Genomic DNA, 26,083 nt, shown 5'->3' with positions numbered 1-26,083 from the left:
AGAGAGAGAGAGAGAGTTTTCCTTAGGCGGAGAGCAGAATAGTGTGGGTGGGGAGGATGTTTCTCTCTTTACTGTCTCGCTCCCTCACTAATGATGAAGACCAGCCTATGTGCTAGAAGGTAACAGGGGTAGATTACTTGGTACTACTGTATTTCTACTATATACTCCTCCTCCTCCTCCTCCTCCTCCTCCCTTAATAATTCTTTCTCTCCCAACAATACCCTTAACTTTTCCATCTCATTTAACGCTTCCATTTTTTCCCTCCCTCCCCCTCCTCATCCTCCTCCTCCTCCTCCTCCTCCTCCTCCTCCTCCTCCTCCTCCTCCTCCTCCTTCCTTCCTCACAAGGTCTAATGAAACACATCAACAGCCTCATTCCCTTGGTCTTCATTTTTATTCGCGTTTTTTAAATTCCTTCCTCTTTTATCTGCTGTGCGATCTTAAGTTGTTTTTCAGGCTTGATTTGTTTTTACTCCATTAACTGTACTGATCTCCCTCCTCCTCCTCCTCCTCCTCCTTCTCCTCCTCCGTGTTTTTATCTTGCTTCATCTATATTACTTAATTTTCGTGTTTTTCCTGCTCTCGCCCTAATCCTTATACTAATTTTCCTTCTTGCAACAAAGTCTGTGGCGCTGATTGAAAACACATTGTGGGAGGCGAGTGTTTGTGTTTGCCTTGACTGGTCGATGCTTGGTAGTGACTCCCTTGTGTTTTTTTTTTTTTTTTCTCTCTTTTTGGAGATTACTAAGTAGACAGCGGTGTCAAATGAAGCTGTTTATTGTTACCCTTACGTATAGTTGCCTTACATATGAGTTACTGCGCCGTTTGAAAAAGGCAAGAGTATGATTAGATACTTTGGAAAGTGAAATTGTTAAAAATTATTCTTAACTATGCGCTGTGATGATGATTACAGTAGACAGCTGTACCAAATGAAGCTTTGTTAAGTTAAACCCTTTTATACATGAGTTGTCGTGCCGTATGTATGTCACTGATGGCATTTTTTGAATAATTTTAGGAAAGAAACCAGTATGGGTAGATATTTTATGGAATGTCGTGGTCGTAGAGAAAGACAGACTCCCTCTTGTATGAGCACTGATAATTGTGGCATTAGACCTGGTGAGTGAATGTGATATATATACGAGAGAGAGAGAGAGAGAGAGAGAGAGAGAGAGAGAGAGAGAGAGAGAGAGAGAGAGAGAGAGAGAGATAACGTGGAGTCAAAGTGAATGGTCATAATCTCCCTCCACACACTGCCAAGGACAACTCAGACCGTGCAGCATTGAGGCGTCATAACCATCTGTCAAAGCGTCTAGCCTGTCTTGAGAGAAAACTTTTGCGCATCAAATTTTAAGGACAAGCGCACTGTAGGGGGAAATAAAACAAAGGAAAACGTATACCAGAGGATGAGAGACAAATGTACGATAATTGTGTTACTTGTGCGAAGAATTGATGGCTATAGTATATGAGAGTTGTAGAGTAAGAGATTCACAAGGTACGAGAGTTATAAGGCACGAGTTATATTGTACGAAAGTTGTATTGTGCGAGAGTTGTAGTGAGTGAGACTTTTAGTGTATGTATGTTAGTTATAATATACAAGAGTTATAGGGTGAAGGAATCGTGGTTAAAGAGTATGAGAGTTAAAGAGTACGAGAGTTAAAGAGTACGAGAGTTAAAGAGTACGAGAGTTAAAGAGTACGAGAGTTAAAGAGTACAAGAGTCAAAGAGTGCGAGAGTCAAAGAGTGCGAGAGTCAAAGAGTGCGAGAGTTAAAAAGTGCGAGAGTTAAAAAGTGCGAGAGTTAAAAAGTACGAGAGTTAAGGAGTACGAGAGTTATAGGATGAAAAATCAGTAGTAAGAGAGAGAGAGAGAGAGAGAGAGAGAGAGAGAGAGAGAGAGAGAGAGAGAGAGAGAGAGAGCGAGCAAAAGGGTACAGTCAGCAACACTCACGTGAAGACCGGCGTGCGGATCCCTCTCTTGTACCACAGGATCAGCTTGGGTCTGTCTCCCGGCGTGCGAGGGTTGAGGTAGCAGGGCAGGTCGCTGGATCGCCCAGGGACGCCCGTCACTGACCACACTGCTGCAGAGAGAGAGAGGAAAGACCGCGTGAGGCTTCATGACACTTAGCAATGTACCTTACTTATTTTTAACCGTTTTCTTTAGGGATTGGCACCTCCTGAACGGTTTCCTAGAGGGGATGTCAACTTCTTTTTGTTGTTGTTGTTTGGCCCTCAGTTGCTTTTACATGAGATGATAACCCTTGGATAAATAATAATGTTGTTGCTTCCTCTGGCTACCATCCTATATTGTTTTCTTTAGAGAGTTGCATCTTTACTGGAGCTTTTTAGTAAGTTTTGTTGGTCTTGGTCTGAGTTCATCTTGTGTAACATAATAACTTTGGAGGAGTAGTAATAATGTTGGTTCCTGGCCTTTTGTTGCACTATTTTCGTTTAGGAAGTAGCATCCTCAGTAGGACTTTTCTTTAAATCAGTATTGTCCTTGTCCCGAGCTCCTCTTGCATAACACAGTAGCCTTGGAATAGTCGTGATATTGTTTCGTGACATTTACCATCTTACGTACATTGTTTTCTTTAGGGAATGACATCTTCAGTGGGTATTTCTTCAATCGGATTTGTCTTCCTTGGTATATGACACTAACATAAAAAAAAAAAATATATATATATATATATATATATATATATATATATATATATATATATATATATATATATATATATATATATATATATATATATATATATATATATATATATATATATAATAATAATAATAATAAACTTGGAGGAGAAATAGCATTGTTCTTTCCACGGATGAGAAATTGCATTGTTCCTTCCACGCGTCTCTACCCTGTTCCTTCCACGCGTCTCTACCCTACATTTACTTTACATTAGAAGAAAGACTAAGCAAGAAGCAAGTGACAGTGTTAAGAGGGAGAGTAGCATTAACAGTATTGCTTTCCTCTACTCTATCATTTGCCGCGTCAGGGTGAAGATATCTATCGCTGCCTGTTCTTCCCTTCCGTTCCTTTGTCCTCCTTCAAAGGCGTGGGTATTGCGAAGGGAAAGGATAAATATTTAGCTATGAGAGTTACTTTGTGTACATGGCTTAACTTAGGGTGTCAAATGTTTGAGTTGTTTGCAAATTACTCTTGTTCTCTTTGTTTATATGGAAGAGGATGATTAACTGGTGTGTAGTCTCTCTCTCTCTCTCTCTCTCTCCTCTCTCTCTCTCTCTCTCTCTCTCTCTCTCTCTCTGATTGAAAGTGGACAGTTTGGTTAAGGTGATAGCGGATAGGAGTGGAGATAAAAAGAGGACGAAAGAGGTCAGGAGCCGGTTTGTGTACATTACTTTGGTTTTTGTGGCCTTCTTATTTCCTTAAGTTCTTTGGTGAAATTAGCTTGTTAGGTTGGACATGCGAAAAGAGAGAGAGAGAGAGAGAGAGAGAGAGAGAGGAGAGAGAGAGAGAGAGAGAGAGAGAGAGAGAGAGAGAGAGAGAGAGAGAGAGAGAGAGACTAATGGAGGCATATCAAATTAGGCAAAGTTAGGTTACCCATGCGAAGAAGATACAATAACGAAGTACAGGTTGAATTAGGTTAGTAGTAAAGAAAGAGGTCCATTAGTTAAAACGTGAATAGAGAATAAGAAATGATAATCCACGGGAAATAAGAAGTTAGGTTAGCATAATTATACGAATAGAAACAATAAGGAAAACAAAATAAATAAATAAATAAAAAAAAAGAATAGGAATGATATTTCAAGGTCAAGTTTATTAATGAATTAGGGTTAGGCTCGGTTTGATTACGTTAGTTTAGGTTATACTTGTAGGAATGGATACAAAAAAAAGATGGAAGTAATGAAAAGAGGAACAAAGAATAAGAATAACAGTCCACGGTGAAGGATATTGATAAGGGAAGGGAAGGGAAAGGAAGAGGTTTCGTCTCGCACTATCTAGGGAACGTGGCGTGGCGGGGCGAGGCAGGGAGGCGAGGCGGGGTGTTGGTGTGGGCGTGGCGTGCAGGGTGGAGTGGAGGGGCGCTGCGGCTCCCTCTACGCCCTGCCGTCTCGCTTTTCACTGTGGATCAAGGTGTAATGGAACGATTTGTCTATGTGCACCGCGGATTGGCTCTAGGGATTACCTGCGCCCCGTAATGTGTAAGGCGAGGTAATATTTCACCTCCTCCTCCTCCTCCTCCAGTTAGTTCCCTTCTATCCTCCCGGGAACACGTTAGAATGCGTGCGAATGAGTTGAAAACATAAAGACGTATTTTTTAGTCAGCTCGTCTCCTTATCTCTTACATTTAACAAGCGTTTTTGCAAATTGTTCTGGGCTTTCATTGGTGTTTTCATGATTTTAGTGGTGATTTAACTACGATTCTGTGTCATAAATAGGAAAACTCTTCAAGAACACGATCATTCATCTTTGTGGCCGTTGTAGTGCTAATGAGAAAGCAAAACTTTTCAGAATATGAGCCATAAGAACATAATATCAAAACATCAGGTAATGCAGCAAGAACCCAGCAGCCCTAAAGTTTCATATAAGCTAGACAATGTGCGATTTAAGGTGATATACAATGATTGGTTCACAGTTTGGGTAACACATGAGAGGAACAAGAGCGTAGTGAGTGCAAGGGCATTGGATATTTTCAAGAGCTGGTTGGACAAGGTTATCGTTCATATCGGAAAGTAAGTTTAAGTTCTAAGGAGCTGCTTTGGATGGGACAATTGGCCTTTTGCAGTCACTTTTTTTGATATTATTATGTTCTCAACGGCGCCTCTGTAGCTGTAGTAATCGGTGTATCTCTGTATTTCACTTAGGTTAATGATTTTAGGTTAGATGAACAAATAAGGTGGTACACACATGCTTGTTAACTACAACTTACAAAATGAAGACAGTAAAGTATATGATTACTAAAATACAACAGAAAAATTACTATCACTCACGAATAGACTAGTTTTCTCTCTCTCTCTCTCTCTCTCTCTCTCTCTCTCTCTCTCTCTCTCTCTCTCTCTCTCTCTCTCTCTCTCTCTCTCTCTCTCTCTCTCACACCCCGTCAGCGCCTCCTCGGGGGAATTAATGGACCAAGGAGAAATTAATTAGGCCTAGATCAGGGAGGCGCCTCTGGGTTAATGCGAGTTTTCAATGGGAGGGCTTGAGTAGCTGATGTGTTTCCCTCCCACTCTTTTCTACTACAGCTTCTTTTGTCTCCCTCTCTTTCTCTCCGTGACTCTCTTTCATTAACTACAAAGGAGAGAGAAAGAAAGAATAATGATAGCCTTGCCTTATCATACGGTCCTTTTTCCTCCCTTGCCTGCCTTGTTTCCCTGCTTGCCTACTTACTTTTCTCTTTCCCTGCTGGCATATTCACTTTCTCTCCTCACACTTTCTATTTGATATTTGGTCTGTTTCCTTTAATGTATCTGCTGGTACTGTGTGTTGGCGTGAGCACGTGTGACATTCCTCCTGTCCTTGGTTTAATCGTAGTGTCATTCACTCCTCCTCTTCTCTCTCTCATTCCTTACTGTCTTTAATACTCTCTCTGTTTCACTTGCTTATCTTCCTCTCTTCGTCTCGCTCTCGTCTTCCTCGTAATGTCATTTTCTCCTCCTCCTCCTCCTCCTCCTTCATTCTTCGCTATCTTTAGTACTCTTTATCTTCACTTGAATATCCTCCTGTCATATTTTCCACTATCCTTATTACTCTCCTCTCTCTCTGTTTCACCTTGCTTATCCTCCTCTCTCATTCTTCGCTATCCTTAATACTCTCTGTTTCACTTCTTTATCCTCTTTTCTCATTCCTTGGTATCTTTAATGCTCTCGTTTTTATTTCGTTTTTTTTTTTTTTTTCCGCGGTCAATGTACTTAGAGTCACGTTCTTAAGCTTCTCTTGCTCTCATCAGGAATGTTTTCAAAGGCCACAGGGATGATTACTAGGGTTCTCATGAGTGTTTTTATCCCATTGGTGGTGTAAAATCTGTTAAACTGTCGAGGATCATGAACAGAGCCCACAGAATCTTAGAAATTTCAAGTAGGGAGAGTTAAGAGTAGTTGAGATAAGACGTCGGAACATTTGAGAAGACAGACGATGCTACAGTTCTTCAAGAGAGACTTAAATTTGGAAATGCTCGAAAAGTTTGCAAAAAAAAAAAACGAAACATCTAGGTACTCTCTCTCTCTCTCTCTCTCTCTCTCTTCCTCTCTCTCTCTTCTCTCTCTCTCTCTCTCTCTCTCTCTCTCTCTCTCTCTCTCTCATTCTCTTCTCTCTCTCTCTCTCTCTCTCTCTCTCCCCCACCCAAATGCGTGACATCCATTTTCATGTGCGAGTATGTGCGGCAAAAGTTTGATTTAATACAAGTTTTAATTCCCGCCCGGCCTAATTATGCAAATGTGCCGGGAGGAGGCGGCGGGGAGTGAACGCTCAGGTGAAGCTCGTGACGTGTGTTTATTTATGTGGTGTGGCTTGGCTGTCAACTGATGTGAGTGAGTGAGCGAAGAGGAAGACGACGAGGTAGTGAAAGACGTGGATGAAAATTAAGATGATGAGAGTGAGTGAACAGGAGGACAACAAGGAGGTGAGAGATGTGAACAGATGATAAGACGAGAAGGGCATAGAGAAAGATGATAATAGGTTTACAAAAAGGCTGTTACAAAAACTGCCAGATTCTAAGGTCTTTGTGAAGTCTTTTATAGCGGTGCTTGACAGGTATTAGGCAGTATTTCGCTCAGGTATTCTCATCTTAGGCCTTACTGTGTCCTAATTCTGATCCTAGATGGTATTTGGATTTGATATACTGGTCTCAGGCGGTACTTGGCCCAGTTTCTCCTCGCTCCAGAAGGTACAGTAAGTGGCCCAGATTTTTCTCAGCCCATCCCAGGCGGTTACTCGGTCACTCTCACGCCCGGGAACTCGAGACGAAGCACTTCTGACTAACTCTGATCAGCTACTTGTTTTTTTTTTCTTTATCTTTAAAATCTTTTCTCCTACACATGGAAAAAAATAATAAAAAAAGAGGCTCACAAACTTTAGTGATTAAGGACGAGCAGAGAAGACGGAAAAAAGTGGTCAGATAAGAGTTATGTTTTACTGTTGTGCTTTTCTTTTAATCGTGGTAATTATAAAGGAAGATGCTTTGAAAATGTGGCAGAGTTAACGATCAGAGAGAGAGAGAGAGAGAGAGAGTAGAGAGAGGATGAGAGAGAGAAAGAGAGAGAGAGAGAGAGAGAGAGAGAGAGAGAGGAGGAGAGAGAGAGAGAGGAGAGAGAGAGAGAGAGATTACCTTCATTTACCTTTCCTTGATTATCTCTTTTAGTCTTTTATGGGCTCGTTTGGTAACACGCCACGATGAGAGAGACTATAGTTTAAGTAGCAGACAATTTACGTAGGTTCTCTGTACTGTTTATGGAAGTTGACCTAATGGGGTGATTTGCTGCCGGAGTGGTGGGCGATTTTTTCTAACCCTTGCTTGTCTGACACGAATGTTATCAGCTTGTTTTCTTTTCCTGATGTCCACGATTTTTATTTAGTACCTATTTCTTTTTCCTTGAATATCTTTTTTTTCTATATTTTTTTTTTTTTCAATGGGCAGTTTATTTTAGTGGATATTTTTTGCTTCTGACATTTCACTTTTTTTTTTTTCTTAGTTTATCCAATACTTAATTTCCTCTCCACTTTTCTTTCCCTCCTTCATTTCTGTGTTTTCCCCATTTTCCTAATTTTTATCACAATCCCTTTTTTCCCCCTTTTTTCGTTTAATTTCTTTGCCACCTTCCGTGTAATCTATTTCCTTTCCTTTCTTTCCATGGTTTCTTTTTCCCCTCCTTTTTCCCTCTCTCATCTCGTTTTCTATCTCCTTAACTTCCGGGATCTGTTTTTCGGGTTTATCCTCAATGATTTGTCAGCCTCCGGTGTTCCTGAGGCTTCTTGCCATTAGTCACCTGTCCTGAGCTTACGTGGCGTTAGTCTTTTGAGAATCTGTGCCTTCTCTATCGTTCTTTTATTGTCACTTTCTTTAATTCTTTTCATCAGTTTTATATTTCAAGATAGTTATTTTTTTTGTATTATGATTCTCTCTCTCTCTCTCTCTCTCTCTCTCTCTCTCTCTCTCTCTCTCTCTCTCTCTCTCTCTCTCTCTCTCTCTCTCTCTCTCTCTCTCTCTCTCTCTCTCTCTCTCTCTCTCTCCACCAAGCATCTTTATTCCTGGCTGCCTTCGTCTTGTGTATGTATTCTGTTGCATGTTGATGAATGTTGCATGCCGTATGTTGCTGGTGTTTTCCTCTGCTGGCCGGCGGGGGACGCAACAGGAAGCAGGAAGTTTGTAGGTTGTTGCACGAGACTGAACGAAAACATTACTTAGGAACGAGAAGTGAGGGGGAGTAATGCCAGAGGGGAGAGAGAGAGAGGGAAGATTCTGGGTTTTGGATAATGGTTAAGTGGGAGAGGAGAGAGAAAGAAGCTTGGTTAGAGGTTAAAGGATCATACTGGGGGAATAAGAAAGAGAGCAGTGAAAGTGTTAGGTGGGAGAGGAGAGAAGGAGAATAGGGTTAGATGATAGAAAGGTTAGGTTAGTAGAGTTAGTTGGGGGAAAAGGGTTAGGTGGGAGAGAGGAGAGAGATCAGAATTAGAGGTTATAGGGGAGGTTACGAGTGGATTGTTAGTGGGAGAGGAAAGAGAGAGAGGGAGAAGGAGAGTGGTAAGAGGAGGGTAATGTTTAGTTAGGAATGAATGAAAGAAGCAGTGAATAAAGAGGAGAATAAGAGAAGGGTCGTTGAGAGAGAGAGAGAGAGAGAGAGAGAGAGAGAGAGAGAGAGAGAGAGAGAGAGAGAGAGAGAGAGAGAGAGAGAGAGAGAGAGAATCAAAAGCAGGTAGGAAAAAAAATAGTAATGTTGCATAAGAAACAAGGGGAAGAACGAGAGGTTATAAAGAATACAAAGAACAAGATAAGAGGAAGAAGGAAAAGGGAGGAGGGAAAAGTATAGAGAGATTGTGAGAAAAACCATAGAAATTAGACGGTAAAAGAGAGAGTGATGGTGTTAAATAGGAGATAATGGAAGGGAGTTAAAGTTTATGAGGAGAAAGGAAGAAAGGAAGGAAGTACAAGAGAGACAGATTAAGGGAAGGATGATTGCGAGAAAGGATGAAAAATACACATGAAAAGAAAGAAAGAAAGAATGATTGTTAAATGAAAAGTAATTGAGGAGAATTAAAGTTTATAAAGACTAAGCAGAGAGGGAGAAAAAAAAAAGCAGTACAAGAAAGACAGATTAAGGAAAGAATGACTGCGAGAAAAAGGATGAGAAATACATAAGAAGAAAAAGAGAGAATAATTGTTACATGAAAAGTAATTGAGGAGGATTAAAGTTTATGAAGAACACCGAGAAGAGGATGATAAAAAAAAAAAAACTAAGACATTTTTTTAATCCTCAACTTTTCACACTTCCTCTCTGTCATCCACTATATATAACGTTATATTATTTTCCTTTGTCTTCCTCGTTTCATACACCTATATAAGTTTATACGAGTCAAGTATAGTATTCATATTCAATTAGCGTTGATTAGGTTAAGGAGAATTACATTAGATTAGGTTTAGCACAATTACAATGTGCTTCAGAGGTCGTGTCACTTTACCATTGAGACGAAAATTAACGGAGTGTCTGAAAAAAATATCTGCCAGAGTATCATTCAAATTCATCAGTTTATTATAGTTATTCCCAAAAAAAAAAAAAAAAAATGTAGCATGGCCTCTGAAACACACAGTAGATGGAATAAAGATCGGTTAAATTAGGTTAAGTAGAGTTCAATTAGGTTAAGTCATCATCAAGTACCAGTAATTCAATAATCTATACAAGAAGAGAAGGGTAAACTACTGAAACTGTGTAACTGCTGTCAAAATCCCTCCCCTTTGTTAGCAGTGCACGTGGCGTTATGATGATCCGGATGTGAAGTGTTGCAGTCCATGAATCACTTGCGCGCGCACACACACACACACACACACACACACACACACACACACACACACACACACACACACACACGATTTGATAGTTTATATACGTGTTTTTTTTTTTTTTTTTTTCCCTTCAATCTAGCACTAGTACATTTTCATTGTCCAGCTAAGCCGCCGAACACTGCTGGCTGGCAAATAAGTTCCTAATTGTCTCTCTAATTTAATGGTTGTGTTGTTGTTGCTGAAAGGGAAACGCGAGTAATCTCACGGCTGTAAATAATGGATGGATTTGCACTTTTTTTTTTTTTTTTTTTTGTTACTGCGGAGACTTAAAAGATTATTAAAGCCGCCCTGTGAAAAAAAGAAATGTTATGTATATTTCGGAAATATTTTCTTATTTATCATTTTTCTTCTTATTTTTTTATTCTCTGAGTTTGAGTTTTTTTCTTTTAATTTCTTTTTCTTCTATTTGATTATATTTTCTTTTGTTTTCGTGCTTTAATTTTTTTTTTTATATTCGTGTGATAAGTTTATTTTTCCCGTCTTTCTATTGCCTGCAAGGAAAGATACCTCAACTCATTCTCTTCTCCATCAAATTTTTTTTTTTTTTTTCAATAAGAAGGTTTAAACGACAAAACAAAAGAAAGAAATACGAGAGTTGCAAGTGTAGTGTTTTACTTGACTGGTTTATTATCGTTATATATTTTTTACGTTTCTATTACTTCTCAGTGTGACTTTAAACTTGCATACACACACACACACACAAAAAAAAAAATAAAAAAAAACATCTGACATAGAACCATATTCTGAAACACATTAAAGCTACACGAATTTTCAAGGTTCTAGTGACAGATTGTCAAGCTTTCTACATTATTAACAGGAGAAACAATAGTGAGAACCCTTCTAACCATCTCTGTGGCCTTTGAAAATACTCGTGGTGAGAGGAAGAGAGAGCAGAGCGTATTAGAACACTGGCCATATACACCACCACCACAACCACCACCACAACTACCACCATCTCCTTCTTCTATACATAAACGGAAACATTTTTCACCCCCCAAGGCTGAGCTTATTCCACGTCACGATAGCGTCCTGGGCTGGGGCTTAGCTGGGCGAGGCGGGATAGCGGAGGGACTGGGACCACCTTGAGGCTTTCTTGGGAGACCTGTTTGGTTCACCCGTCTTGTGTTCCCGCCCAGCCTTCCAAGCCTCTCTTCACGGTGTTACACTTTTTTTTTCTTATCTCTTCCTCCTCCTCCTCCTCATCTTCCTCCTCATCCGCTTCTTACTCCTCCTCCTCCTATTCTTTTCTTTCTTCTTTTTTTTCTTCGTCATTCTTTTTCTTCTCCATGTCCCTCTTATCCTTCTCTTCCTCTGTTCACCTCTTTTTATTCGAACTTATTATATCGCCGTTATTTTTCAGTTTTCCCTCGTTTTTTCATTAAATATTTCGTTCTTCTCATTTCTCGTTTTCTTTTTTCTCTTCTCCTCTTCCTCCTCTTGTTCGTCCAGTCTTTACATTTCTTTTTTTTTCGTTCATATTCCCTTCTTTTTTCATTCAGTATGTCGTATTTATTCATCTCCTCCTCCTCCTCCTCCTCCTCCTCCTCCTCCTCCTCCTCCTCCTCCTCCTCCTCCTCCTCCTCCTCCTCCACCTCTTGTTTCCTCGTCGTCCTCCTCTTTCCCATTCTTCTCCTTTCCTTCTCTTACTTCCCCCATCCATACAGCTTTCCAGTTTCTTTTCTCTTATTTTAATTCTCTTGATTTTTTGTCTTTCACTTAACCTCCATTTTTTTTTGTCACCTTCCTCAGTCTCTCCTCCTCCTCCTCCTCCTCCTCCTTCTTCTCCTCCTCGACGACGTCTTTAGCACCTCACCCTATTAGCAAACTAGTCAAGCATTTGCGTAGAAAATATCACATAATTTTCCTTAAATCTTCGTTAGGAAAGTGTCTTAGGGTCATATTTAAAGTGGAAAAGATGGAGAGAGAATTTTGCTGCATATTTTTTTTTTTTTTTTCTACTTTGTTAATTTTTCTTTATTCTCTAAAACTTAATTGAAAGAAGTACTTTTTTTGTTTTTATACGTACGTAGGTGTGCGTGCGTGTGTGTGTGTGTGTGTGTGTGTGTGTGAGTGTGTGGGCGAGGGGGGATTTAAGGCGCCGTGTCAGCAGGTGGTAAGTCTGTCCTCCTCTCCCTCCATCAATCCATCTCAATAAACTCAGCAATCCATCATGGTGTGTCCCGCACCTCATCCATCATCCACCACTACCACCACCACCACCACCACCACCACCTCCACCTCCACCTCCTCAAACGCACACGCCCACACACGCACAATTACATCTCTAGTTACACACACACACACACACACACACACACACACACACACACACACACACACACACACACACACACACACACACACACACACACACCTATCATATTTCTTGTCTTCTGTTTAAGTTTACACGTTTCCCTTCCTCCCACACACACACACACACACACACACACACACACACACACACACACACACACACACACACACACACACACACACACACACACACACACACACACACACACACACACACACACACACACACACACACACACACACACACACACACACACACACACACACACACACACACACACACACACACACACACACACACACACACACACACACACACACACACACACACACACACACACACACACACACACACACACACACACACACACACACACACACACACACACACACACACACACACACACACACACACACACACACACACACACACACACACACACACACACACACACACACACACACACACACACACACACACACACACACACACACACACACACACACACACACACACACACACACACACACACACACACACACACACACACACACACACACACACACACACACACACACACACACACACACACACACACACACACACACACACACACACACACACACACACACACACACACACACACACACACACACACACACACACACACACACACACACACACACACACACACACACACACACACACACACACACACACACACACACACACACACACACACACACACACACACACACACACACACACACACACACACACACACACACACACACACACACACACACACACACACACACACACACACACACACACACACACACACACACACACACACACACACACACACACACACACACACACACACACACACACACACACACACACACACACACACACACACACACACACACACACACACACACACACACACACACACACACACACACACACACACACACACACACACACACACACACACACACACACACACACACACACACACACACTGAAATATTTAAGTGATTATAAGCCATACCTGTTTTGACATATTTGGGAAGACTATGTAGCTGAGAGAGAGAGAGAGAGAGAGAGAGAGAGAGAGAGAGAGAGAGAGAGAGAGAGAGAGAGAGAGAGAGAGAGAGAGAGAGAGAGAGAGAGAGTTAGAGAGTTAGTTCCGATTTGAGTAATGTTATTTTTCCATTTCCCCTTCTAAGATTCTATGTGAAAAGGAGTAGCACAAAAACTCTCTCTCTCTCTCTCTCTCTCTCTCTCTCTCTCTCTCTCTCTCTCTCTCTCTCTCTCTCTCTCTCTCTCTCTCTCTCTCTCTCTCATATTACGCTCCATCTTGTACTATTTTTTTGCACTTTTTTCCTTACATTCCCTTCCCTTTTTTCCCTTCCCTTTCCTTTCCTTTCTCTTTCTCTTCCTTTCCTTTTCTGACTTCATTAATTTCTTTTCCTTTTCTCATTTGATCCCCTTTCCATGTTATTTTCCCTTCTTCATCTCGCTATTTTTCTTTTTTTACTTTTTCCTCATCTAACTCCTTTTTTCCCTTTCCTTCCTTTCTCTCTCATCTCAATTCGTTTCTTTCCCTTTTCCTACTCAATTCCAATTTCTTTCCTATCTCTTTTTTCAGGCGTCTTCTCTTTTTTCCCTTTTCTCATTGCGATTCCCCGTTCCCATTCCTTTCCCTTCCCTTTAACTACCGACCAGCCCTGTCACACCCCATTTCCCTTACCTACGTCTTCCCTGCCTACTTTTAACTCCTTCTCCTCCTCCTCCTCCTCCTCCTCCTTTCTCCCAGCAGCCAGGTATTAATCTCCCACAAGACATAAGCGAGACTGATCTTCCCAGGCCTTATCGAATTAACCTGCCGCACTAGCGTGGTACCCTTCCCAATATGCATCGTCTGTGGTCCCTTGATCAAGTGTTACGTAAGCCAGGTACAGGTGAATGAGGATGAATTGCGGAGCTTAAGGTAGTAGGTTGGTCTTTTAAGTGTGTGGGTTGGTAGGGAGGAAAGATTCTTGGTGTTTGTTGTTGGTGTTACTACTACTACTACTACTACTACTACTACTACTACTACTACTACTACTACTAATTTCTCGGGCGCTTTTCTTTCTCTTCTTTTTTATTCATCCACGTATTCAACAACTCTATCGTTAATCTGTCCATTCATTCATCCTTCCATTTAGTTTAGCATCAGTTTTCATTTTTTTTTCTCTTTCATTACTATATATATCAAAAATTTTAAAAAGTTCGTTTTCTTTTTTCCCTTCTTGTTTTGTAAGTCTTGTTTGTCCTTCACCTTACGCACATGTTTTTTGTTTGTTTTCCTTCCGTCACGTCACGTTTCTTTACATTTTTTCCCTTTCGTCACGCTATTCTCTTCTTTTTTTTTTCTCCTCCATCTCTTTGTTTTTCGTATCCCCCGACGTCACCTTAGGAAAGTGTTTTGTTCCCCTTCCGTCACGTTAGGTTTCTTTAGTATTTTCCTTCTCGTTACGGTATACAGCCCTTCTTCTTTTTTGGTTTCCTCACTTTACGCTATTTATTTTCTCCTCCGTCACTTTACACAACTATTCTGTTTTCCCCTCGGTCACGTTACGCAACTCTTGTTTTGTCTGCGCTGGCTGGTGACGTCACAATCGGTGGCATCACGCTTCCACGCCGCCTTCGACCATAACAAGATTCCCCGTGACGCCTACGAGGCCACCAAGCCGAGCCTTCTTTGGTGTCTGGCTGACGGAGGTGACCAGACAGCAGACCAGGAGAAGGGAGTCCGATTTTTTTCAGTAAGCTTAATTTATTTATTTATTTTATTTTTTTTCCTTTTTCCGTATCTATTTTTTTTTTTTTTTGGTTTGTATGTTTTTTTTATTATTATTCTGTATTAGCGTTTTTTTGTTGTCTGTGTTTGGTTGTCTGTTTTATTGTTTTGTTTGTGTATTTTTTTTTTTTTTTTTTGTTTCTGAGCTTGTTTGGCTATTCTCTCTCTCTCTCTCTCTCTCTCTCTCTCTCTCTCTCTCTCTCTCTCTCTCTCTCTCTCTCTCTCTCTCTCTCTCTCTCTCTCTCTCTCTCTCTCTCTCTCTCTCTCTCCTCCCCCAGTACTTTCTCGTGAGGCTTCATCATTTCTTTTCTCTCTCTACCGGGTTTCTTTCACAGACTCCTCCTGCTCCTCCTCCTCCTCCTCCTCCTCCTCCTCCTCCTCCTCCTCCTCCTCCTCCTCCTCCTCCCCCTTGCCTCTACTCGTACCATCTTTATGTCCACACCTTTCTTTTCCCGCCTCCCCATCCTCCTGCTCCTCCTCCTGCTCCTCCTCCTGCTATCCTTCCCTCTCACCTTCTCGCATTTTTCCTCTCCATTCTTCCCTCCTGCCTAACTCCTCACAGTGCTCTCCTTACCTCGTCCTCTCCTTCTCTTCTCTTCCCCTCTCCTTTTTTTCCTACGCCCAGCTTGGCCCTCTCTCTCTCTCTCTCTCTCTCTCTCTCTCTCTCTCTCTCTCTCTCTCTCTCTCTCTCTCTCTCTCTCTCTCTCTCTCTCTCTCTCTCTCTCTCTCTCTCTCTCTCTCTCTCTCTCTCTCTCTCTCTCTCTCTTTGATGACGCATCTCTCCCCCATTACGACGCTGCCATCAAAACAATAGAGAAACTTATCTAGCTCAGTAAGAGTATCTACTACAAACACACTACACACTCCCTCTCCTCCTCCTCCTCCTCCTCCTCCTCCTCCTCCTCCTCCTCCTCCTCCTCCTCTTCTGCTACTTATTCTTCTTCGTTGTCGTTCTTTGCTTGTATTCTTCGTTTTTAACTTTTTTCTTGTTCGTGTTTATTTTTTCTCTTTGTTTTTCTTTTCTTTTTTTTAGGGTGGGGTTTGTTCTTGTTTTTTTCCGTTTTTCTCTTTTTTCTTTCTACTTCTTTTGTTGTTCTTGTTTTTCGGTTTCTCTTTTCCTTTTCTTTCTCTCTACTTCTTTGTTGTTGTTGTTGTTCTACTTCTCTTTACTTCTTTAAAATCATCTTTTCTTTTTTTTGTTGTCATAATCATTCTCATCATGATCATGGTCCTCCTCCTCCTCCTCCTCCTCCTCCTCCTCCTCCTCCTCCTCCTCCTCCTCCTCCTCCTCCTCCTCCTCCTCCTCCTCCTCCTCCACCATTCCCTCAGGGTTTCACTTTGACCTCAGCAGTAATCAGGCGGGCGTGGTGGGCTGAGCTTCCCACACGCTGGTTCCCTCGCGTCCTTCCTTCATCCTCGTCATCGCCCCTCGCCACCTTGTGTACCTTGCCTCGTCCGCCTCGCCTCGCCTCGCCTCGCCTCGCCGTCACTCACACAGTCAGGCTAAGCACACATCTTCCCCCTGCATGTCTTTCTTCACCCTCGCCCTAGCCACCAGCTTACCATATCCTGCATTGCCCTATGTAATTTAATCTAACGTAACCCTTTCTTTAATTATTTTGGCTTATTTCACTTTGTTCGTCTCATTGCACCTCACCTTAGTTAATCTTCGCTAACCTTGCTTTAAATTACTTTGCCTTAAATTATCTTACGTTATCCTATCTTATCTTACTTAACGTCCCTTCCTTTCCCTTCCTTTCCCTTCCTTTTCCTTTCCTCCCGTTTTTCCTTCTTTTCTTCCCTTTTCTGCACCTACATTGCCTTTTCCTTACCTCACCTACCTTCGCTTACTTTCCCTTTCCTTCCCTTCTCTTCTATTTCCTTCCCTCAACTCAATTCACCTCACCTATCCTAACCTAACCTAACCTAACCTAACCTAACCTAACTATACCTCACCTCTCATAACCTGATCTAACCATAGCTAACCTCACCTCATCTAACCTAACCTTAGCTAACCTAACATAACCTAACGTAATTATACCTCGCCTCGCCTAACTGAACCCCACCTCACCTTCACCTAACCTAACCTGACCTAATTTTACCTCACTTCACCTCACCTCACTTACACTCACACCTACATTATCAAAACCATTTCTAGCACACACATTCGCACTACCTATTCCCGCCTCGCCTCGTCTCGCCTCTCCTCGCCTTGCTTCGCCTCGCCTCGGTCAGTCACCCACACGTACCTTGCCTTCATCCCCACCTGCTCGTCTGCCAATATCTCTCGTCTTACCTCCCAGACTGACCTTGTTTAACCTTACGAGCGCACCCAATCCTTGCCCTCTTTCCTCTTCATATCTTTGCTATCTTTGTTTTCCTTTCCTTTACTTAATTTGATACACACACCAAAGTTTTCTCGTTTTTATTCGTTATTCCTTTTTTTTTCTTTGCTCATCTGTCTTTTTTTCAGTTTTCGTTACTTCTTGTGTGTTTTTGTTTAAATGTGTTTCTGGTGTATTTCAAGTGTACTGGCATAATATTTTCTTTCCTTTTTTCCCTCGCGTCTTTTTCCACTTCTTTTTTTTTTCAATTTTTCATGTTTTATTCTTTCTTACAATACTGTTTCTTACAATACTGTACTGTCAGTAAGACTGACACACTCAATTTTTTTCATGTTTTTCTTTTTTCTTGCGGTTCGCTTTATATCTTCCATCTGTTTTTCTTACCTTTTTTTTCTAGGTGTTTTTTTTTTTATAGTAATCGTGTTTTTCCATCTTTTCTTCTGCAATCCTTATTTCTTTTCTTCCGTATTTTTATGTTTGTTTCCCTGTGTTTTCATCTCTATTTGTGTTTTATATTTTCTCTCTTTTACGGTCTTTAGTGCGCCCTCTTTCCCTGTCTCATTTCATCCGGCCTCCTCCTCTTCCTCTTTCCTCTTAACTTGACCTAACTCATTTGTCTTCGTCTATTTCCCCTTCCTTCTCTCCTTTTCTCTCTTTTCTCGACATTCTTTTCTCCTTTTTTTTTCCTCTTTACTCTATTTTTCCCTTCTGTCCTTTTTCTTGTTTTCCTCGTTACTCTACTCATTTTCTTTTCTTTCCTACTTTATTTTCCTTTCCCATTTTCGTTTCTTTCTCTTTTCCACTGCCATCGAGTTTGTCTTACCCAACTCTCTCTCTCTCTCTCTCTCTCTCTCTCTCTCTCTCTCTCTCTCTCTCTCTCTCTCTCTCTCTCTCTCTCTCTCTCTCTCTCTCTCTCTCTCCTCTTCCGGCTTTTATCTTCGCTTAACTTAATTTTTACCTCCAGTTTCTCTTTCTTCTCTCTCCAGTACTCCCCTCTTCCGTTTCCCCTTTTTTTCAATGATTCTTTGATTTTTTATAATTTCTTCATGCCTGGTTTCTGTTTTCCCTCATTCTGATTTTTACCTGTCTCCCCTTCATCTCTTTTTTGGTGTTTTTTTCTTTATTTTTTTATCTTAATTTTCACTTCTTGGATTTGAGTTTTTCTTTTCTTTGTTTTTTTTTTTTAATTGTTGTTGTCATTCCCCTCTGTTTCCGATTCACATTAGCATAACCCTTTTAGTTTTACGGTTTTATTCTTTTTTTTTGTCGTTCTTTATTTTGTATCGTATGTTTCTCTTGTACTGTTTCCTGTCTTTATCTTCCTTCCCTTTAATCTTCTTTCCTTGTCTTCTGTCGCGTATAACTGTTTCTACTTCGTTCCCTTCTTCCTCCCTTTTTCCTATCATTCTTTCATTCCTCTTCTCCTTTTAACATTTAATTTCAAACTTTCCCTAATTAATTCTTCTTTCATTCCCAGTGTTATTTCTCGCCTCTCGTATCATTTACTGTAATTTAATCTACCTCTCTGCTTTCTTTTGTCTCCTTTTTTATATTCTTTCTCATCCTTCTCCTTTCGTAACGTATTTCACCAAGTTTGTCTATTTTTATCTCCTTTCCTCCTTCGTCTTTCCATCTTCCACCGTATTATCTTACTGCAACTGCCTCTACTTTCTTCTCTCTTTTCCTCCTTGCCCTTCTATTTTTTCATCCTTGTTTCTTACTCTTTTTCTTTTTTGTATCTTCCCTCCTACACTTGTAACTTCATCCGCATTCTCTTGTGTCATCATCTTTCTCTAACTTTTTTTTTTATCATCATCTTCAAGCATTTCTCTCCCTATCATCCTCCTTCCTTCCTTCCTTCCTTCTTTCCTTCTCTTCTCTTCTCTTCTCTTCTCTTCTCTTCTCTTCTCTTCCTGCTGCTGCTCTTCCTTTGTTCCTCCATTATTATAATTTTCATAATCGTCATCATCATCTTGTTGTTGTTTTTGTTGTTGTTGTTGTGCTCGTTTTGGTGGTGGTATCATTATTATTGATATAATTGGTGGTAGTAGTAGTAGTAGTTAGTAGTGGTGGTAGTAGTAGTAGTAGTAGTAGTAAATGTTGTTGTAGTACAAGTTGTTGCTGTTCTTGTTCTCCTCCTCCTTCTCCTCCTCATCCTCCTCGTCCACCACCACCACACAACCACCATCACCACCCCTCCTCCTCTTCCTTCTCCTCCTCCTCCTCCTCCTCCTCCTCCTCCTCCTCAACTAACCATGCCTCCGTCACAACGTCCCCCATTACAGCAACTCTAACAGGAACTACCACCAGCACCACTACCACCAAAACTACCACCACTGCTCCTCCTCCTCCTCTCTCCTCCAGCCCACCTCCCTGAACGTCCTTGCTCTACCGGGCTAATTTTCAGAGATCCCTGGGAACGCGGCGGCCCGATCCTGATGAAGGGTGTTCGATTCCCCTCGTGTTTGGCCGGGCTGAGAAGGGATCAGGCGAGGGAGTCCTGGGCTTAAATTACTTGCCGGTGCGGGAATAAGAGAGAGAGAGAGAGAGAGAGAGAGAGAGAGAGAGAGAGAGAGAGAGAGAGAGAGAGAGAGAGAGAGAGAGAGAGAGAGAGAGAGAGAGGGGGGGGTGATGGTGAGGGAAATTAGGGTTTGATGTTTTTTTTGTTTTTTGTTTGTTTTTTCTTCATTTTGTCTCGTTTCATTCTCTCTCTCTCTCTCTCTCTCTCTCTCTCTCTCTCTCTCTCTCTCTCTCTCTCTCTCTCTCTCTCTCACTTCACACCTTTCCTCCATGTTTTCCCTATTTCCCTCCATCTCTCCTTCCCTTTCTTCATTCCTTGTACCTTTTTTCGTTTTCTTCCTTCCCTTCTACCTTGCCTTCCTTCTTTCCTTTCTTCCTTCCTTCCCTCTTTCCTTCCTCGTCTCTTCTTACCGTCCCTTCACTCCTTTATTCCTTCCTCCCTCTCACCTTTCCTCTCTCCCTTCTTTCCTCCCTTCTTTCCTCCCTCTGCTTTCCTCTCTCCCTTCTTTCCTTCCATCTTTCCTCCCTTCCTCCCTCTTACTTTTATGGGAATCTTTTTTTTTTTTGTCCACCCTTTTCTCCCGTCAGTTTTCTTTGTCATCATCGTTTTCATTGTTTTAGGACCTGTTTCGTTCCCTTACCTCGTGTTTACCTTCATTTGTCAACACTTTCTCTCTCTCTCTCTCTCTCTCTCTCTCTCTCTCTCTCTCTCTCTCTCTCTCTCTCTCTCTCTCTCTCTCTCATCCGGTTGGTTAAAGTTACTTATTTTTACCCTCAAAGTTTGTTCCTCTTCGTTAGTTGGATTCTTGTGTTTTATTCGTGATTCCTCCACCACCACCACCACCACCACCACCACCACCACCACTCCTTCACGATAACAAACCCTCTCTAACATATTACTTTTTTCCACCCCGTCTGCTCCTCCACCTTCCCTCCTTCACTGTCTACCCTTATCTTATCTCTCTTTACCCTCCTCTTCCTCCTCCTCTTCACCCTCCCAATCCTTCCATATATAGTCTCTGTCTTCCCCCTTATCACCCCTCCTTATCATCCTCCTTATCATTCTTATTGCTCCCTGTCTCCTTCTCTCCCTATTCCGGCCGCCTATTCTTACAGACACACACACAGACACACATAGGCGCATGCTCATCCAGCCTCTCTCGTTTCCTCCCATTTTCCCTTATGTCGTCTTTTTGTCCGCTGACCAGCAAATGTTCATGGTAATCCGCCTCATATTGTGTAAAGATTGGCTGGTCTTTTCTTGCTCCTCTTCCTCCAGCTTCTGTTACTGTCTCTATTCGTTTTGTTGTTGTTATTGGTGGTGGTGGTGGTGGTGGTGGTGGTCGTTTTCTTTTTTTATTTTCTTGATTTTTCTTTCATCGTTATCTTTTTCCTGTTTCTTCTTTCTTTGTCGTCGCTTTTCACTTATTTTCTCCTCGTCTTCTGCCGTCGCCGCCTCTTCCCCCTCTTCTTTTTTCCTCCTTCATACTCTCTTTCTCCATCATTATCACCTTTGCCGTTATCCTGCTGCTCCTCTTCCTCCTCTTCCTTCTCTTCATCATCGCTTTTCACTCGTCTTATTCCTCCTCCTCCTCCTCCTCCTCCTCCTCCTCTTCTAGTCCTCATCATCCTTTTTCTAGTTATCTTATTTCTCTTTTCCTTCTCCTTTATTCTTTATTCGTTTTCCATTTCGTTCTCGTCCTCATATTTCTCTCTCTCTCTCTCTCTCTCTCTCTCTCTCTCTCTCTCTCTCTCTCTCTCTCTCTCTCTCTCTCTCTCTCTCTCTCTTCTGTCTTTTCTTTCTCCTTGTCTCTCCCTTCTAACACCTACCCTTGTCTTTCCCTCCTCCTCCTCCTCCTCCTCCTCCTCCTCCTCCTCCTCCTCCTCCTCCTCCTCGTCTCCGTCACGGTGAAACTACAGTGTCAATATGGCCGCGTAAACACATTTGTTGGGCCTCCCCCTTCTCCCCGTCACTCCCTCCCTCTCTCCCCCTTTCTCTCTCTCTCTCTCTCTCTCTCTCTCTCTCTCTCTCTCTCTCTCTCTCTCTCTCTCTCTCTCTCTCTCTACGGCTTAATTCTGCACCAGGTCATGTGTGTGTGTGTGTGTGTGTGTGTGTGTGTGTGTGATGTAAATGTGTCTTCAGATATCTAGTATATACTGTCATGTGTGTGTGTGTGTGTGTGTGTTATTCCGCTCAATGGATATGTAGAGAGAGAGAGAGAGAGAGAGAGAGAGAGAGAGAGAGAGAGAGAGGGGGGGTCGGTGGAGGAGGAGGGGCGTGAGGAAAATCTGCCTTTACTTTGCTAAATCTTTCTTTTGCTTGTTTGTTTGTTTTCTCTTCCCTCTTTCTTTTCTTTTCAGTTTCCATATCTCTCTCTCTCTCTCTCTCTCTCTCTCTCTCTCTCTCTCTCTCTCTCTCTCTCTCTCTCTCTCTCTCTCTCTCTCTCTCTCTCTCTCTCTCTCTCTCTCGTGTGTGTGCGCGTGTGCCAGGCGCCGCTCATTACACACAGGCGGCAGTGGAGTTGATTTGCGGCGCGGCACCACAGTAGCTTTGTAATGTTCATTGAGTGGAAGCCTCTCCACTGCGCGCAATTTGCCTCCACAAGAACCGTTTCCAAGTGGCGGTCTGGGAGGTAAAAGCGGCGCCACTCACACACACTGACAGACATGCGCCGTGAACTAATTGCCTCGCCAAACAAGTCTACATTTCTATCGCAATTCATAAGTTTTCCTGCTGATACTCGTATTTCTACTTGTGCAAAAGTTCCTTGGATAAATCAGCTGGACGATTCATCATCCCCATATGCACTAAATGCCTTTCAATGTGATATCAAGAATTTACTGCACTAAAACTTCATGATTACGTCTAAGAAAGGAAAGAATGATGAAAAGACTTGCAATATTTAGTCAGTGTGTCGAGAGGTCACTGAAGGACTTAAAGAAACGTCTCAGAATGTTTTGTGATTAAGAAACCGTGAGTCATTTAGCATCGAAAGGGTTAAGTTAAAGCGGCCCAAAAATAAGTGACTGAAGAGGGATAGAAGAATTTTAATGAATCGAAACTGAATCTTTTTTTTTTTTCTGTACGTTCAGTTTCCTTAGTATATCTGGGCAAGGACGGTGCCTCCTAACGAAGGACTTTAATTTGGCATTTGAGAACTGTTACCGTGAGTGGATGCCCTTCCTAACCTTGGACCGTGACCAGGATTCGAACCCGTGTGGCTGAGGGCCCTTCGATCCCCATAGCGCGCGCAGTCCCACTGTACCACGGGATCTGTACATGCAAAACAACCATGAACAAACGAAGCAAACCAGTCATGCGCTAAATATAAGATAAACATGCAGAAAATTTGAAGTTACTGAAAGGGGAAGGATTAAATTTGAGTTACTGAAAGAAGAGGAAGAATTTTAGTGAATCAAAACGGGAATACTTTGGGATTGAAGGCTTGAAAGTATAGATGCAAACCTTGAGTCATTTAACATTGAAAGGGTTAGAACATAGCTGCACAAAACTTTAAAGGACTGACGGTCGGATAGAGGAGGGAGGAAGAGGATTTCAGAGGGTCGAAATGGGGAAAAGCATGAGATTGGCGGGTTTGAAAGCATAGATGTAAGGCTCGGTCGAGTATGCATTCCACATAGAGGCGTACGTGCCGATGCAAGGGAAGGGCAGATTTTAACACAGTGCGTGGGTTACAGGCTGCATCGAGAGAGAGGAAGGAAGGAAGGAAGGAAGGAGGGAAGGAAGGAAGGAAGGAAGGAAGGAAGGAAAGCGCACCAGATTCCCAGCAACAGATTGTCCTTCTTTCGTGATGTCGGATTTCGCAAAACACAGGCGCCGTTTAAACCTTTTTTTTTTCTCGAGTCGTGTAGACGTTTTACGTGCTAAGAGGGTATTACTAGAATGGTATTGCTGCCTCGTTGTGTTCTTTTATCCAAGTTAAGACATGGTTTTGCGCTCTGCTCTGAGTGGGAGGCGGGGGCGTCGTGTCTCTAGTAGGCGTGGTGTGTCGTAATCGAGGGTGTGGAGGTCGTCACGGAGGGAATGGAGAGTTGAGGGTTGCTGGGAAAGGTTGCTGGGAAAGAAGGAGAGCTAAAAGTGAGGCAGACTGGAGGGATAAGGGACGGAGTGGCAGGAAAGGGGGAAGGAGGAGAGAGAAAGGAAAGAAGTAGGTTGGTAAACTGGTAGGATAATGAACGGAGTGGAAGGGAAAAGGAGAGGGAAGTAGGGAGGAGGAAATAGGGAGATAAGTAAAGGATAATGGACAGAATGGAGGAAAATGGTAAAGGAAAAGGGAATAGATGGAGTTGGTACGTAAATCAGAATACATAATGGAATAGAAAGTGACAGGAAAAGAGGAAGGAAAAATGTAGGTGTGTAGATTGGAAAGACAATGGAAAGAGTGAAAGATAAAGGAGAAAGTGAAAGAAATTGAAAGAGGTAGGTACGTAGATTAAGAGACAGGAGAAAGAAGTAAAAGATGGATGAAGTACGTAGATGCGATAGATGAAGAATGAAGAAGAAAAAAAGGAAAGAAAAGAAAATGAAGAAAAGAGAAAGGAGTAGACAAATAGACTGGAGGAATAAGAAAACTAGAGGAGAAAAGGAAAAGAGAATAAAGAGAAAAGAGATAGACGTGGGTACATAAAGATAAAGAAACGAAGGAAAGAAAAAAATGAAAGAAAATGCAAAAAATGAATACATAGATTTGAATGATAAGGGACTAGTGGAAAGAAAAGGAAAGCTAAAAAAGATAAGAAGTCGTTAGGTAAGTGCAAGCAGAGCAAACTTTGGTACAGGCTTGTGTTGGAGGAGGGAGAGAGGGAGAGGGAGAGAGGGAGTGTCCACACGGCGCCTCCCATTAAGCAAACAGCGTCGTTAGTGAGGTGGTCGTTGGGCAGGACATTAGACAACACACTGCTGATACCCCTAAGACAGAACGACCACCCTGATACAGCTAACTACGACCTGCCTCCGCCTGATTCCATCTGCAGGACGCCACCTTGCTAGCGCGCGCGCGCGCGCGCGCGCGCGTGTGTGTGTGCGTGTGTGTGTGTGTGTAATAAAAATAATGATATACGGTTTATTGATGTGGCAGTTGTTACGTTGAAAATGTACAGTCGGTTGGGGGGAGGGAGGCATAACACTAAGACTAAAGTTAATTTAGAGAATGGCTAAGTGTTAGTGGCTCACACCGTGGTGGGAACCTTGCTGAGACGGTATCGGTCCGTGGGCGGCGCCTTTAGTGGCGTTATCACGTTGTGTCGAGTGGCAGGGACCGGGCGAAGGGCGTCGGACGGCAGCGTGTTGCACCGGCGTGAGTGGCGCAGCAGCTCCTTCCCAAACTTCTCTAGGGCTTCTCAGTGCCTGACGGACACCCTGGATAGACATAAGGTGGCCAGGGGGTCCTTGTAGCTCCTGTAATCAGGGCCAATGATGACTCTTCACGCCCTCTCAAACTCTCCAGTTGCTGCTGCTGCTGAGTGAGGACCGGACAGGAGGACCACGCTGAGGAGGTGTGCACGAGTTTGGGGAGGATGAAGGTGAAGTACATCTCACTCTACGTTCCTCTACGTTCATGTTCCTTTATCTCGTTCCTTCCTCTTTCCCTGTGTTAGCTTATCACAAACAACCTTGCAAGGATCAACAAGTGTGATGCTGTTTTGTCCTTCGTGTTCATTTGTGTTCCTTTCCTTCTCTTCTCTTTCCATCTATGTTCCTTTATTTCTGCAATCTCTCTCTCTCTCTCTCTCTCTCTCTCTCTCTCTCTCTCTCTCTCTCTCTCTCTCTCTCTCTCTCTCTCTCTCTCTCTCTCTCTCTCTCTCTCTCTCTCTGCTTTTCTCCTACCACTTCACTCATATTTACAGCCTCCTAAGGGGCAATAAGTCTGATATTATTATATGTCCATTCATGTTCATTTGCGTCACCATTTGCTCCTCCGTCTTTCTTATTTTATATTCTTTAATATATTAGAGTATAGCTTATCACAAACAGCCTCAATAAGAACCAACAAGTATGATGCTGCTCTTTGTC

The 26,083-nt window shown here is 42.3% G+C and overlaps 1 protein-coding gene and 1 long non-coding RNA gene across 3 annotated transcripts in view; one reads left to right on the top strand and one right to left on the bottom strand.

The window, feature by feature from the left end:
- Positions 1-26,083, bottom strand: part of LOC135104043 (hemicentin-1-like) — a 205,199-nt gene that overhangs the window by 121,142 nt on the left and 57,974 nt on the right. For both annotated transcript variants that reach the window (XM_064010920.1, XM_064010921.1), the window contains one exon: positions 1,946-2,075. In XM_064010920.1, the coding sequence (XP_063866990.1) occupies positions 1,946-2,075 (130 nt within the window). The remainder of the gene's footprint in view (positions 1-1,945; positions 2,076-26,083) is intronic.
- LOC135104045 (uncharacterized) overlaps positions 1-26,083 on the top strand; it is a 59,237-nt gene that overhangs the window by 2,376 nt on the left and 30,778 nt on the right. The window lies entirely within an intron of this gene.

The sequence above is a fragment of the Scylla paramamosain genome, chromosome 10 (genome assembly GCF_035594125.1).
Source record: "Scylla paramamosain isolate STU-SP2022 chromosome 10, ASM3559412v1, whole genome shotgun sequence".
Taxonomy (NCBI): domain Eukaryota; kingdom Metazoa; phylum Arthropoda; class Malacostraca; order Decapoda; family Portunidae; genus Scylla; species Scylla paramamosain.
The sequence above is the reverse complement of the archived record's forward strand: the minus strand, read 5'-3'. Positions and strand labels throughout refer to the sequence as shown.